Below are 15,096 nucleotides of genomic sequence, written 5' to 3' on the forward strand. Positions count from 1 at the left end.
CCCCTATAATCTTCAGGTGGTACCCACTCAGTTTGCATTGACTTGCGTTCAGTTTGAGAGCAACGAGAAGTTATCGTGGGTAGATCAACGTTTTGTAGGTCTTCTTGTAGTTTTACACGCGTCGAAATGTTTATTGCTACTTCGATTAAAACTTGTCTTGTTGCTGTCATTGTACACAGTTCCTCGAGAAAAAAAATAAAGCTAGCACGAGATATTTGGAGCTACTTAAAGGCAATTTCAAGAGGGTGCGAGCAAGCAGGCGACGCCTTTGACTACAGAAAGAATGGAGGATTTTGTTCAGTTTTCTTCAGATACGGTGGACGTGTAGCCACTCTACGAAATTTAATCTCGTCGGTCAGACCACAATGGCCTCTCTCTGTATGTTCATCTTTTTAGAGATAGTTGCGGGACTCGGCTGTTCGGTTTAAACTAAACTCCGCCCGAACAGGCCGTGAAGGCCCAACGGTACCGACCGACCGCCGTGTCATACTCAGTGCACAGGTGTCACTGGATGCGGATATGGAAGGGCATGTGGTCGGCACACCACTCCCCCCGCCGTATGTCGGTTTACGAGGCCGGAGCTGGTCCTTCTCACTCAAGTAGCTCCTCTATTTGCCTCACAAGGGCTGAGTGCATCCTGCTTGCAGACAGCCCTCGGCAGACTGGATGGTCACCCATCCAAATGCAAGCCCAGCCTGAAAGCCCTTAAGTGATCTGATGGGAACCGATGTTACCATTGCGGCAAGGCTGTTGGCCGGCTGTTCGATACAGGATGTCAAATCAAACACCTTTCAGCTGTCTACGAGGGCAGTTCAATAAGTAATGCAACACATTTTTTTTCTCGGCCAATTTTGGTTGAAAAAAACCGGAAATTTCTTGTGGAATATTTTCAAACATTCCCGCTTCGTCTCGTATAGTTTCATTGACTTCCGACAGGTGGCAGCGCTGTACGGAGCTGTTAAAATGGCGTCTGTAACGGATGTGCGTTGCAAACAACGGGCAGTGATCGAGTTTCTTTTGGCGGAAAACCAGGGCATCTCAGATATTCATAGGCGCTTGCAGAATGTCTACGGTGATGTGGCAGTGGACAAAAGCACGGTGAGTCGTTGGGCAAAGCGTGTGTCATCATCGCCGCAAGGTCAAGCAAGACTGTCTGATCTCCCGCGTGCGGGCCGGCCGTGCACAGCTGTGACTCCTGCAATGGCGGAGCGTGCGAACACACTCGTTCGAGATGATCGACGGATCACCATCAAACAACTCGGTGCTCAACTTGACATCTCTGTTGGTAGTGCTGTCACAATTGTTCACCAGTTGGGATATTCAGAGGTTTGTTCCCGCTGGGTCCCTCGTTGTCTAACCGAACACCATAAAGAGCAAAGGAGAACCATCTGTGCGGAATTGCTTGCTCGTCATGTGGCTGAGGGTGACAATTTCTTGTCAAAGATTGTTACAGACGATGAAACATGGGTTCATCACTTCGAACCTGAAACAAAACGGCAATCAATGGAGTGGCGCCACACCCACTCCCCTACCAAGAAAAAGTTTAAAGCCATACCCTCAGCCGGTAAAGTCATGGTTACAGTCTTCTGGGACGCTGAAGGGGTTATTCTATTCGATGTGCTTCCCCATGGTCAAACGATCAACTCTGAAGTGTATTGTGCTACTCTTCAGAAATTGAAGAAACGACTTCAGCGTGTTAGTAGGCACAAAAATCTGAACGAACTTCTCCTTCTTCATGACTACGCAAGACCTCACACAAGTCTTCGCACCCGAGAGGAGCTCACAAAACTTCAGTGGACTGTTCTTCCTCATGCACCCTACAGCCCCGATCTCGCACCGTCGGATTTCCATATGTTTGGCCCAATGAAGGACGCAATCCGTGGGAGGCACTACGCGGATGATGAAGAAGTTATTGATGCAGTACGACGTTGGCTCCGACATCGACCAGTGGAATGGTACCGTGCAGGCATACAGGTCCTCATTTCAAGGTGGCGTAAGGCCGCAGCATTGAATGGAGATTACGTTGAAAAATAGTGTTGTGTAGCTAAAAGATTGGGGAATAACCTCATGTATTTCAATGCTGAATAAAACAACCCCTGTTTCAGAAAAAAAAATGTGTTGCATTACCTATTGAACTGCCCTCGTAGTTTCCAAACTTGTTTTATGTGGGTACCACTTTCAGCGTTTTAATACGCCATCTTCAGGCCCCTGACCGACATGTAGGGAGATTCTACCCCTATTCTGATCAAAATAGGGACCAGCAGTAATGGTATTAGTAGAATTTTGCTACAGGCGATGACTTGAGCCACCATCTGCCGACTCAGTGGTCGTGCCTGACCCCTAGGCTGAGGTGTCCCCCACTGGTTCCAGGTGGGCACGCTGGCCACGTTCCGGCTGAACGCCAGCCACAACCGGCTGCACTCGCTGGAGTCCAACTCCAGCGCGGGCCTGCTGCTGGGCCACCGTGGCGACCCGGTGGCCGTGCACTCCAACATCAAGGTGCTCGACCTGTCCCACAACAACGTGAGCGGCGTGGCGCGCGGCTACTTCCGGCCGGTGGAGACCTCGCTCACGCACCTCTACCTCTCCCACAACCTGCTGTCCAACGCGTCGCGCGACCTCTTCGGCAACATGCCACACCTCCAGTGGCTCGACCTCTCCCACAACGAGCTCGTCGAGATCGACTTCGATACCTTCCGCAACACGAGACGCCTGCAGGTGAGTGATCGGCGTCTGTTCGTCAATTAATGTACGACCTTGCATAGGACATTCTCTCTCTCTCTCTTTTATCGCATCAGGTCTGGTAAAACTAATTACATGTGGGGTCCCACAAGGTTCCATTTTGGGGCCCTTACTTTTCCTTGTGTATATCAATGACCTTTCATCAGTAACATTACCAGATGCCAAGTTTGTTTTGTTTGCCGATGATACAAACATTGCAATAAATAGCAAATCAAGTGTAGTCTTAGAAAGATCAGCCAATAAAATATTTGTGGACATTAATCACTGGTTCCTAGCCAATTCTTTGTCACTAAACTTTGAAAAAACACACTACATGCAGTTCAGAACTTTAAGGGGTGTCCCAAAAGTATATGTCTAACATACGATGACAAGAAGATAGAAGAAGTGGACAGTGTTAAATTCTTGGGATTACAGCTTGATAATAAATTCAACTGGGGGGAGCACACCACAGAACTGCTGAAGCGTCTTAACAAATCTCCGTTTGCAATGCGAATTTTGTCAGACATAGGGGATATAAAAATGAAAAAGCTGGCATACTATGCTTACTTTCATTCCATAATGTCATATGGGATTATTTTTTGGGGTAATTCATCAAGCCAAACTAAAGTTTTCCAGGCACAAAAACGTGCAGTAAGAATTATATGTGGTGTGAACTCAAGAACATCCTGCAGAAGCCTGTTTAGGGAACTAGGGATACTAACTACAGCTTCCCAATATATTTATTCCTTAATGAAATTTGTCATTAAAATATATCACTTTTTCAAACCAACAGCTCAATTCATGGAATCAATACTAGAAATAAGAATAATCTTCACAAGGATTTAAAGTCACTTAGTCTTGTACAAAAAGGTGTGCATTATTCAGGAACACACATTTTCAATAACTTGCCAGCAGCCATAAAAAGCTTAACAACCAATGAAATTCAGTTTAAGAGAAGCCTAAAGGATTTATTGGTGGCCAACTCCTTCTACTCCATTGATGAATTTCTTAGTAAAACCAACTGATTTGTATATAAGTACAACATAACTTCTGCACAATTTCAGTGCAGTAATGTGTTCACTGAAAATTTGTGTGTCTGTGTGTGTGTGTGTATGTGTGTGTGTGTTGTGTGTGTAAGTATAATCTAACTTCTGCACCATTTCAGTGCAGTAATGTGTTCATTGTAAATAAGTATTACAGTAGTTTTATTACATGTTTATTACCTTATAAATAAATAAAAAACTTTTTTATTTTGAATTCAGTGCATTAGTATTTGTAAAATGACTCTTAGTGTTCATTAAAAAATGACGATCATTCCACTTGGGACCTGTGGAATGGTACATTAGCTTATTTGTTTTAGTTGTAAATATTTGTCATGTATTGTTGTTTTTCTGACATGTTCCACATCCTGGAGGACCTCCTCACGACGGATCAATTGGAATGAAAGTAAATCTAATCTAATCTAAAACAGATTTCGACGTTCACCATCATCGTCTTCATCAATAGTGTAGAAACCTATGGTTCAAAAGGTTCAAATGGCTCTGAGCACTATGGGACTTAACTTCTGAGGTCATCAGTCCCCTAGGACTTAGAACTACTTAAACCTAACTAGGACGTCACACACATCCATGCCCGAGGCAGGATTCGAACCTGCGACCGTAGCGGTCGCGCGGTTCCAGACTGTAGCGCCTACAACCGCTCGGCCACTCCGACCGGCAGAACTCTATGAAACCGGATTTTCGCTACAGATGCTGCTAGCTGTCAGTATAGAGCCCATGAGACAGCGACTGCTGCTTCATCTCCTTCCTGTAAAGGCTGACGACGAATATCAACAAATGTTTCATATGGCTCTGAGCACTATGGGACTTAACATCGGAGGTCGTCAGTCCCCTAGAACTTAAACGTAAATAAGCAAAGGACATCACACACATCCATGCCCGAGACAGGATTCGAACCTGCGACTGTAGCAGTCGCGCGGTTCCGGACTGTAGCGCCTATAACCGCTCGGCCACAGCGGCCGGCGAATATCAACACACGGCAACCCATGTTCGATACATCGGTATCTGTTTAAAACCCGTCAACATGTCGAGTTTAGTGCCTACGAACAACGACTTCCGGACACCATTGGTTTTCTGTTATCATTTGAAGAAAACTGCTTCAGATGTAACTCATAGGATTAAATGTGACCACGTGGATGAAGAGCCATTAGCGCTTGCAGTCTTTCTATGCAGCTTTCTTTTGCCACGCATGCGCCATAGGTTCGAAGACTTCGGAATGTTTCTGTGCTTCATCAACCGTGATTCTGAGCTCATCGGCAAGACTGACAACCGGTTTCTGAGACTGCGATGTTTGTGTACATTAACCCTAGTAATACCGACGCATTTTCCATAATGCACAATACCAGTTAGGTGATACTTTATGTCCACCCTAAACGAAATAAAAAACAAAATCGTTAACGGACGTTGACTTACATTAACAATATACTTTTTAAAGAATTAATGGTTGTAAGTGGGGTCCAGAACCAGAATATACCTTCCACCACACTCATAGCGATATCAATGCATTCTCAATAGTGTGCACAAAAATTTTTAAAAAAAGATGCATTTTCTTCATTTTAATTTTTACTTAAATCACACTTTTTAAAGAGATGTTAATGTGTAAGTTAGGTCCTAAACCGGAAATTAATTAATAACATTTATTGTGGAAAGTGACAAATACTACGTAGACTCAGATTTTTGGGTTCGGTTTAACTGAAAAATTTTAAACATTCATGGAATCTTCTAAAAGAATTCGTTAAAAACAATAAGTATTTTCTTCAACATTTTAAAATATTAATTATATGACTAGATTACAATATTTTTCAAAACGTGGGCATATATTATTTACCGTCCCCCACCCCTCTTCCTCTTGGTATTGCGTGGGTTAATTTCGATATCACATAGCTCTGCTCGTAGATAAATTGCGTTTATAAAATTCATATTTCTGTCGTTTGTCCACTTCTCCATTGCTGTGCACATCGAACTCAACGACAAGAAACAACTACAAAATATGTGCAAGCTTCTGAACGAAAGAGAAATGATATTATTTTCATATGCAGACCGAAGTGACGAAGGAAAATTTGTACCGGGACCTCCTGTACCCAAGAAACAGGAATCATATACCCTTACAGCAAAGAGTCAGCTCGTGGCAGTAGTGCGAACAGTCTACCACCCCATGCAAATCAACAAGCGAAAAGCTTTCTACGGGTAGCACTGGCCACTGACAGGGTGTATTCGTACACTATGTGATCAAAAGTATCCGATCACCCCCCAAAACATACGTTTTTCGTATTACGTGCTTTTTGCTGCCACCTACTGCCAGGCACTCCATATCGGCGACCTCAGCAGTCATCAGACATCGTGAGAGAGCAGAATGGGGCGCTCCGGGGAACTTACGTACTTCGATCGTGGTCAGGTGGTTGGTTGTCGCGTCATACGTCTGTACGCGAGATTTCCACACTCCCAACATCCATAGGTCCACCGTTTCCGATGTGATAGTGAAGTGGAAACGTGGAGGGACACGTACAGCACAAAAGCGTACAGGCCGACCTCGTCTGTTGGCGGACAGAGACCGCCGACAGTTGAAGAGGGTCGTAATGTGTAATAGGCAGACGTCTATCCAGACCATCACACAGGAATTCCAAACTGCATCAGCATCCACTGCAAGTTCCATGGCAGTTAGGCGGATTTCATGATCGAGCGACTGCTCATAAGTCACACATCACGTCGGTAAATGCCAAACGACGCCTCGCTTGGTGTAAGGAGCGTAAACATTAAGCGATTTAACAGTGGAAAAACGTTGTGTGGAGTGACGAATCACGGTACACAATGTGGCGATACGAAGGCAGGGTCTATGGCAAATGCCCGGTGAAGGTCATCTGCCAGCGTTTGTAGTGCCGTATGGTTGTGTTTTCATGGAGGTGATTGCACCCCTTGCTGTTTTGCGTAGAACTATCACAGCAGAGGCCTACATTGATGTCTTAAACACCTTCTTGCTTCCCACTGTTGAAGACCAATTCAGGGATCGTGATTACATCTTTGAACACGATCGAGCACCTGTTCATAATTGAAGGCCTGTGGCGGAATGGTTACACGACAATAACATCTCTGTAATGGACTGGCCTGCAAAGAGACCTAACCTGAATCCTATAGAACACCTTTGGGATGTTTAGGAACGCCGACTTCGTACCAGGGAACGATCTATTGATACGTAATCAGCATGGTTTCATCTTGTGCAACGCACGAAGTAATGGCCGCTATCGACAGGGGATCTCTCCGTATTTCTAGATTTCCGGAAAGCTTTTGACACCGTTCCTCACAAGCGACTTCTAATCAAGCTGCGGGCCTATGGGGTATCGTCTCAGTTGTGCGACTGGATTCGTGATTTCCTGTCAGGATGGTCGCAGTTCGTAGTAATAGACGGCAAATCATCGAGTAAAACTGAAGTGATATTAGGTGTTCCCCAGGGAAGCGTCCTGGGACCTCTGCTGTTCCTGATCTATATAAATGACCTGGGTGACAATCTGAGCAGTTCTCTTCGGTTGTTCGCAGATGATGCTGTAATTTACCGTGTAGTAAGGTCATCCGAAGACCAGTATCAGTTGCAAAGCGATTTAGAAAAGATTGCTGTATGGTGTGGCAGGTGGCAGTTGACGCTAAATAACGAAGGGTGTGAGGTGGTCCATGTGAGTTCCAAAATAAATCCGTTGGAATTCGATTACTCGATAAATAGTACAATTCTCAAGGCTGTCAATTCAACTAAGTACCTGGGTGTTAAAATTACGAACAACTTCAGCTGGAAAGACCACATAGATAATATTGTGGGGAAGGCGAGCCAAAGGTTGCGTTTCATTGGCAGGACACTTAGAAGATGCAACAAGTCCACTAAAGAGACAGCTTGCACTACACTCGTTCGTCCTCTGTTAGAATATTGCTGCGCGGTGTGGGGTCCTTACCAGGTGGGACTGACGGAGGACATCGAAAGGGTGCAAAAGAGGGCAGCTCGTTTTGTATTATCACGTAATAGGGGAGAGAGTGTGGCAGATATGATACGCGAGTTGGGATGGAAGTCATTAAAGCAAAGACGTTTTTCGTCGCGGCGAGATCTATTTACGAAATTTCAGTCACCAACTTTCTCTTCCGAATGCGAAAATATTTTGTTGAACCCAACCTACATAGGTAGGAATGATCATCAAAATAAGATAAGAGAAATCAGAGCTCGAACAGAAAGGTTTAGGTGTTCGTTTTTCCCGCGCGCTGTTCGGGAGTGGAATGGTAGAGAGATAGTATGATTGTGGTTCGATGAAGCCTCTGCCAAGCACTTAAATGTGAATTGCAGAGTAATCATGTAAATGTAGATGTAGACCGACATCGATACCTCTCCACAGTGCAGCACTCCGTGCAGAATGGACTGTCATTCCCCAAGAATCCTTCCAACACCTGATTGAATGTATGCCTGCGAGAACGGAAGCTGTCTTTAAGGCTAAGGGTGGGACAACACCATACTGAATTCCAGCACTACCGACGGAGGGCGCCACGAACTTGTAAGTCATTTTCAGCCAAGTGTCCGGATACTTTTGATCACATAGTGCAGCTTCAATCTGCATCCATACATCATAGATGTCTCAGACTTGAAAAGGTCTCTGAAACCATATAGTTCATTTGATACTGTTATCGCTCAGACACGAGGCTGCAGGTTTGTCAGTGCAAGAACTAGGGAGCAAAGGCGAGAACAAAATGGAAGCATATGCAGCCAAGGACGGAGACAAAAAAAAAAAAAAGGTTCAAATGGCTCTGAGCACTATGGGACTCAACTGCTGTGGTCATAAGTCCCCTAGAACTTTGAACTACTTAAAGCTAACTAACCTAAGGACAGCACACAACACCCAGCCATCACGAGGCAGAGAAAATCCCTGACCCCGCCGGGAATCGAACCCGGGAACCCGGGCGTGGGACGCGAGAACGCTACCGCACGACCACGAGATGCGGGCAAGGACGGAGACAGATACTGCTCTGCAATAAAGAGTGTTCTCCGCTCTTGATTTACGATTCCCGCAACCCCTGGGCAACACGTCGACAGTTACCTGCAACATCAGCAGTTATACCAAGCCATATCGCAAAACTGCGTCTATTGCAGCCAAATTGCGGCAGTGTTGGCGACAGTGCTATTGTCGTAAAATATGTAGCACCTAAACCCACCATTAGCCGTAAACCCACGATTATTTGAAGAATCCCATTTATAAACAGCTTTAAACGTATGATGAGAAATGATTTTATGTGTTAAATATTTACTTTTAAGCCTTTCAGGGCAGAAAGTTTTGAAAAGGTTTGAAAATATGGATAGAGCTTGTTACAAACCAACAGGTACATTGCATGAATGTAAACTGGGTGATTTGCGCTGAATTTTAAGCAAAAGCTACTTTATAACGTACCTCATTGTGTCGTACAATGTGTCGTACAATAATAGAATTTTATAGGTATTTTGGTGAAACACAGGGTGACCGAAAAATCCATTAACATTTAAAAATAGAGAAGTAAAACTTGACACACATGCCTGAAATGAAGTGGGTTTTTATTGAAACCAAAAACAAGTGCGAAAACTGGCTGGACGGCAACCCGGCAGCGACACTGCATGAGAATCGCGTATAAAATGTGCTGTAATTGGGCTACCGAAAATCCTGCAGCTGTCGTGGAGACCCTATTTGCCTGACAAGAAAGTCGCGGTGTTGTGTAGCTTTACCACATCAGTCGTGATCGGACACTTTTTCTTCGACGAAATGCGGGTCGCCGCTTTTCAAACTGTCAGCGCGACGGGTGCGGGGTTCGCCGGTGTGTTACAGAATCTCATCATCCCTAGCCTGGCTGATAGCCGGCCGTTGTGACCGAGAGGTTCTAGGCGCTACAGTCTGGAAATGCGCGACCGCTACGGTCGCAGGTTCGAATCCTGCCTCGGGCATGGATGTGTGTGATGTCCTTAGGTTGGTTAGGTTTAAGTAGTTCCAAGTTCTAGGGGACTGAGAACCTAAGATGTTAAGTCCCATAGTGCTCAGAGCCATTTGAACCTGGCTGATAAATACCTGCGCTCGACCCCATATTGCTACACGTGTGAAAGCTCCCTTGCGAGCATCGTGTGGTGAGAATCGTGTCCTGAGCCGCCACTTACGTCGTGCTTGATCTCCCAGGTCCCCAGAACTCATTGGATGTGATAACTGGCTGTGGGGTTACCTCAAGTTGCAAGTCTACCGCGGTCGTCCGATCTCATCGGGGATGCTAGAAAAAACAACCTCCGACGGTAATTTCTCACCGTACCTACTGATAAACAGTGCGTCGTTATAAATCAATTGTTATGTTAATAATTGCATTTGTGTGATATAAAGCGCCATCTGTTGGTAATTTCGTGCAGTTTCTTTCTGTTTTCAATAAAATCCCACGTGATTTTGAAGCATGTGTGCCAGTTTTACCTATGTACCTACACTACTATGTGAAGTATTGAATTTTCAAATTTTGACGGACTTTTGGGTCGATACTGTATGCCAAGTATGTCCTGAATAGAATTAGTACCATACATCTAATAAATTAAAATGTCATGCCTGATTTTAAAGTTTTATTACGGGCCATTTTAAGCAAAAGCTAGTTTTTCACGGATCTAAATACTTTTATTTTCCTAATACCTGTTACAGTTGCGATAACAGGCATCTCTTTGTGGTGATTAGTTTCGGACCATCGCGACCTTTTTCAAACCATAGCCTCAAAGATAAGTGTATGGCAAATGGTTCAAATGGCTCTGAGCACTATGGGACTTAACTTCTGAGGTCATCAGTCCCCTAGAACTTAGAACTACTTAAACCTTACTAACCTAAGGACATCACACACATCCATGCCCGAGGCAGGATTCGAACCTGCGACCGTAGCGGTAGCGCGGTTGCAGACTGTAGCGCCTAGAACCGCTCGGCCACCCTAGCCGGCAGGTAAGTGTAATCACACGGTTCATCAGTGTACATATCAATAACAAATGTTCATATTCATCATTAGAAACCGTTACACGAATACAAGATGTTAGACCTCGTATGAGTTTGCTGCGTTCCATCGGAAGGAAATCGTATTATATACACCTATGAAGTTTAACATTTTGTTTTCATGTAAATGTTTCTAATTATGAAGAATATGAACATTTGTTACTCATATGTACATTAAATTTTCCTCGAGATAACTAAAGTGGGGAAAAGAATCTGAAGATATGAATTGAAGTTTGTATTAAGGAGGGTGCTGGACTAGGGAAGACTATGCAGGTATTTTATCTATAATGCTGTGGTGGTGTAATGGCTAGCACATTTGCCTAGTTAAGTAAGAAGGCCTGCGTTCAAGTCCCAACCAAGGCACAAATTTTAAATCATTTCTTCAGCTTCCATCATTACCATATGTACATTGCTGCACTGTATGATTACACTTACACTTAAGGCTGTGGTTTGAAAATGGAAATTATGGTCGGAAACTAGTCGCCGTAAAGACGTGACTATTATCGCAACTGCGACGGATACTGAAGAAAATGAAAATATTTCATATGCAAGTTGCTGGTACTATCCTCCATTATGTCGGAACCTGTAATCTCCTCTCTCCTTCATACTTCCATCTATTGTCCACATTAAACAATGTCGAGTCCAAGTAGTTAATAAGTAAAGTCTTTTGTGAAGATTTGAGAGGAGCGAAGATTACAATAAACTTTGTAGTTTCCTTAACTTGTCATTCGATAAAAACGATAAATTTGTGGTAAGTTGTATGGGACCAAACTGCTGAGGTCATCGGTCCCTAGGCTTACACACTACTTAAGCTAACTTTAACTTACGCTAATAACAACACACACACACACACACACACACACACACACACACACACACACACACACACACACATGCCCAAGGGAGGACTCGAAACTCCGACGGGGGGAAGCCACGCGAACCGTGGCAAGGCGCCCTTTTTTGTGGTTTATTTATTTATTTATTTATTTATTATCATTACATCGTTACAACATAACATCTTTACAACAATATATGAACAGAAATGTAATTGTGAGTAGCAAGTCAATATTAAACAGAATCGAAGTCCTTTAAAGAAAACAGAATTAAAAACAAAAACAAAAACGATTGAAAAGTGTGACCAATTATTCACAGAGTGCTTTGGTAACAATCCTTAAAGAAATGTGAATGAGCTGTGAAATTTAAACAATTGACATAAGTGTATCATGCATTAAAGTAAAGGAAAATGGAAAACTCTAATGAAAAATCGGAAACAAAATGGATACTTCTAGCGAAGGTATTCACTGTAACTGAAACATCCTCTGATAACCATACAATAACGCAACTGATAAACTGTTGGCAAATTGTTCACTGTACTTCGGTGAACGTTGCAGTCGTTGATGACTTTCCCACAGGTAGGCCATGTACTGCACGGCGTCACTCTGTTGTAATTCAAAAATAACGTAGGCAATGTGTCCCTAGACCACACGCCTACCCCGCGCAGCTGTCATTTGAGATGGCTCCAGTTCTTCTTGTCTAGGGGTCTGATTCTTGAAGCTCAAAATCTCACATCAGGTCCTCACGGTTGGTTTAAACTAAATAAATCTGCTGATTGTTGTTGCAGCATTTTTTACATGAATATATTTTCTCACATTTTAGTATATCATGCAGTATTTTGATTTTTCCCCTTAACAAAACCGAAATTACATTGTTCGCACGAAAATACAAAAACACGTCCGTTCACATCCGAGGCAACTTACGACTCCCACACGCTGCGGAAATAATATTCCAAAGGATTTACAGTTTTTCTTAACAAATTATTTCTACTAGTTTCCGTTACACTATTAATTTAGATTATTATTTCATAAATGAAGCAAGAAAGAAACATAGTAAACTGTACAGGATTGTGTGATTAAGAATAGAAATTTTAAGTGTACCAATAATTCGTAATTTCAAATGTTTCTAAAAAAAAAAGAAATTTAACTGTACATTCAGAACTAGTACTTATCGATTATAACATCGGAAATAAACCATTTTATGAAGTAATTCCTATCCATAAATTTTCGCTTGAAATATAATTATATGAAAGTTTTCAGGAAAGCAACTGAGATAATACTGACCTGCCCAAATTCGAAAAAGTAATACTGGTATCGACCAGTAGTTTTGAGGAAGAGTAATGCTGGAGGAGGATGTCCCGTTACAAACTCTATACATCTAAATATTTATGACATCATGTCTCCTGAGGCATGTGTCGTACAGTGATGGAATTTTGCAGATACAATCTGTTTTGGGTTGGCAGGAGAGCCAACACCGTATTATTAGAGGAAGCCGAAAGGCACGCGTTTTAGCTCATGCAGGCTGGCGTGAGGTCTGGAACAGGACAAGGAAATTAGACTTTAGAAAAACGGACGTAGCTGGTGGAATACTTAAGTTTAATCCATTAATGATGAGCGTCGCTCTTGACTGTACATGACTCAGTATCAATAGTAATTGGTAATGGCGCCTTGCTAGGTCGTAGCAAATGACGTAGCTGAAGGCTATGCTAACTATCGTCTCGGCAAATGAGAGCGTATTTTGTCAGTGAACCATCGCTAGCAAAGTCGGTTGTACAACTGGGACGAGTGCTAGGACGTCTCTCTAGACCTGCCGTGTGGCGGCGCTCGGTCTGCAATCACTGATAGTGGCGACACGCGGGTCCGACGTATACTAACGGACCGCGGCCGGTTTAAAGGCTACCACCTAGCAAGTGTGGTGTCTGGCGGTGACACCACACATGTAGGTTCTGTCTGTAAAACGTTAGTAGTAATGAAGTATGCCTGATGCTGAGGTTTTACGCCATCAGCAGGGAAAATGGAGCAAGCATTAAACTTATTTCATTTGTAGGATGAAATTTTCACTCTACAGCGGAGTGTGCGCTGATATGAAACTTCCTGGCAGATTAAAACTGGGTGCCAGACCGAGACTCGAACTCGGGACCTTTGCCTTTGAAGTATGAAAGGTAGGAGACGGGGTACTGGCGGAATTAAATCTATGAGGACGGGGCGTGAGTCGTGCTTGGGTAGCTCAGTTGGTAGAGCACTTGACATCGAAAGGCAAAGGTCCCGAGTTCGAGTCTCGGTCCGGCACCTAGTTTTAATCTGCCAGGAAGTTTTTTTCATTTGATCACTTTGTGGGGAGTCTCAGCGGGAAAAGTTTTGAGGTTTGAAACTAAGCTTAAAGTTTGTTGGCAGTCGCATTCTCTAATACTGCACAAATAAAGTCCGGACATTAGGGCGTAGTGCGCTGCATTCCCCCCAAGACATACAAACAGTTTCTAACTGTAATACTCTTATTATTGTGTTAAACATTTAACATAAGATTATGTTCACGGTAAATGATGACAGCCAAAACAGTTGCATTTATTAAAATTCTTCACCACGGTTTCGGTATATGTACATACACCTTCATCAGAAGTATTTAGGTATTTTACTTCTGATGAGGGTATATTTATATGTACCGAAACAGTGGTCAAAAATTTTAATACTTCTTTATTTCGAAGATTTATTTATAAAGATTTATTAAAATTCTTGACCACGGTTTCGGTATATATAAATATACCTTCATCAGAAGTAAAATACCTAAATACTTCTGATGAAGGTATATGTATATATACCGAAACCGTGGTCAAGCATTTTAATAAATCTTTATCCTGCAACTGTTTTGGCTGTCATCATTTACCGTGAAGAATTTCAACAGTTGCTGTTTCAGCCTGTTTAAAATCTTGAAATAAGATTATGTATCTTAATGAGAAGATTATGAGAGGATTTTATGTGGTGTCACCGCCAGACACCACACTTGGTAGGTGATAGCCTTTAAATCGGTCGCGGTCCGTTAGTATACGTCGGACCCGCGTGTCCCCCACTATCAGTGATTGCAGACCGAGCGCCGCCACGCGGCAGGTCTAGTCTAGACTCCCTAGCACTCGCCCCAGTTGTAGAGCCGACTTTGCTAGCGATGGTTCACTGACTACAGAAGCTCTCGTTTGCAGAGACGACAGCTTAGCATAGCCTTCAGCTACGTCATTTGCTACGACCTAGCAAGGCGCCATATTCAGTTACTATTCTGAACAGATAATATTGTGAATCATGTACCGTCAAGAGCGACGTTCATCATTAATGGATTAAAGTTAAGTATCAAACTAATTCCGTCCGCTTTCTGAATTCTAATTCCTTGTCATGTTCCAGACCTCACGTGAGTATAGTTCTTCCCTCCTCAATCCAGCCTGCGTGAGCTAAAACGCGTGCATTTCGGCCCCCACTAGTAACACGGTGTTGGCTCTTCTGCCG

The 15,096-nt window shown here is 43.4% G+C and overlaps 1 protein-coding gene across 1 annotated transcript in view; it reads left to right on the forward strand.

Moving 5' to 3' along the window:
* Nucleotides 1-15,096, forward strand: part of LOC126109392 (chaoptin) — a 331,789-nt gene that overhangs the window by 212,451 nt on the left and 104,242 nt on the right. The window contains exon 10 of the mRNA XM_049914419.1: nt 2,371-2,718. Within this exon, the coding sequence (XP_049770376.1) occupies nt 2,371-2,718 (348 nt within the window). The remainder of the gene's footprint in view (nt 1-2,370; nt 2,719-15,096) is intronic.

The sequence above is a fragment of the Schistocerca cancellata genome, chromosome 12 (genome assembly GCF_023864275.1).
Source record: "Schistocerca cancellata isolate TAMUIC-IGC-003103 chromosome 12, iqSchCanc2.1, whole genome shotgun sequence".
NCBI lineage: Eukaryota > Metazoa > Arthropoda > Insecta > Orthoptera > Acrididae > Schistocerca > Schistocerca cancellata.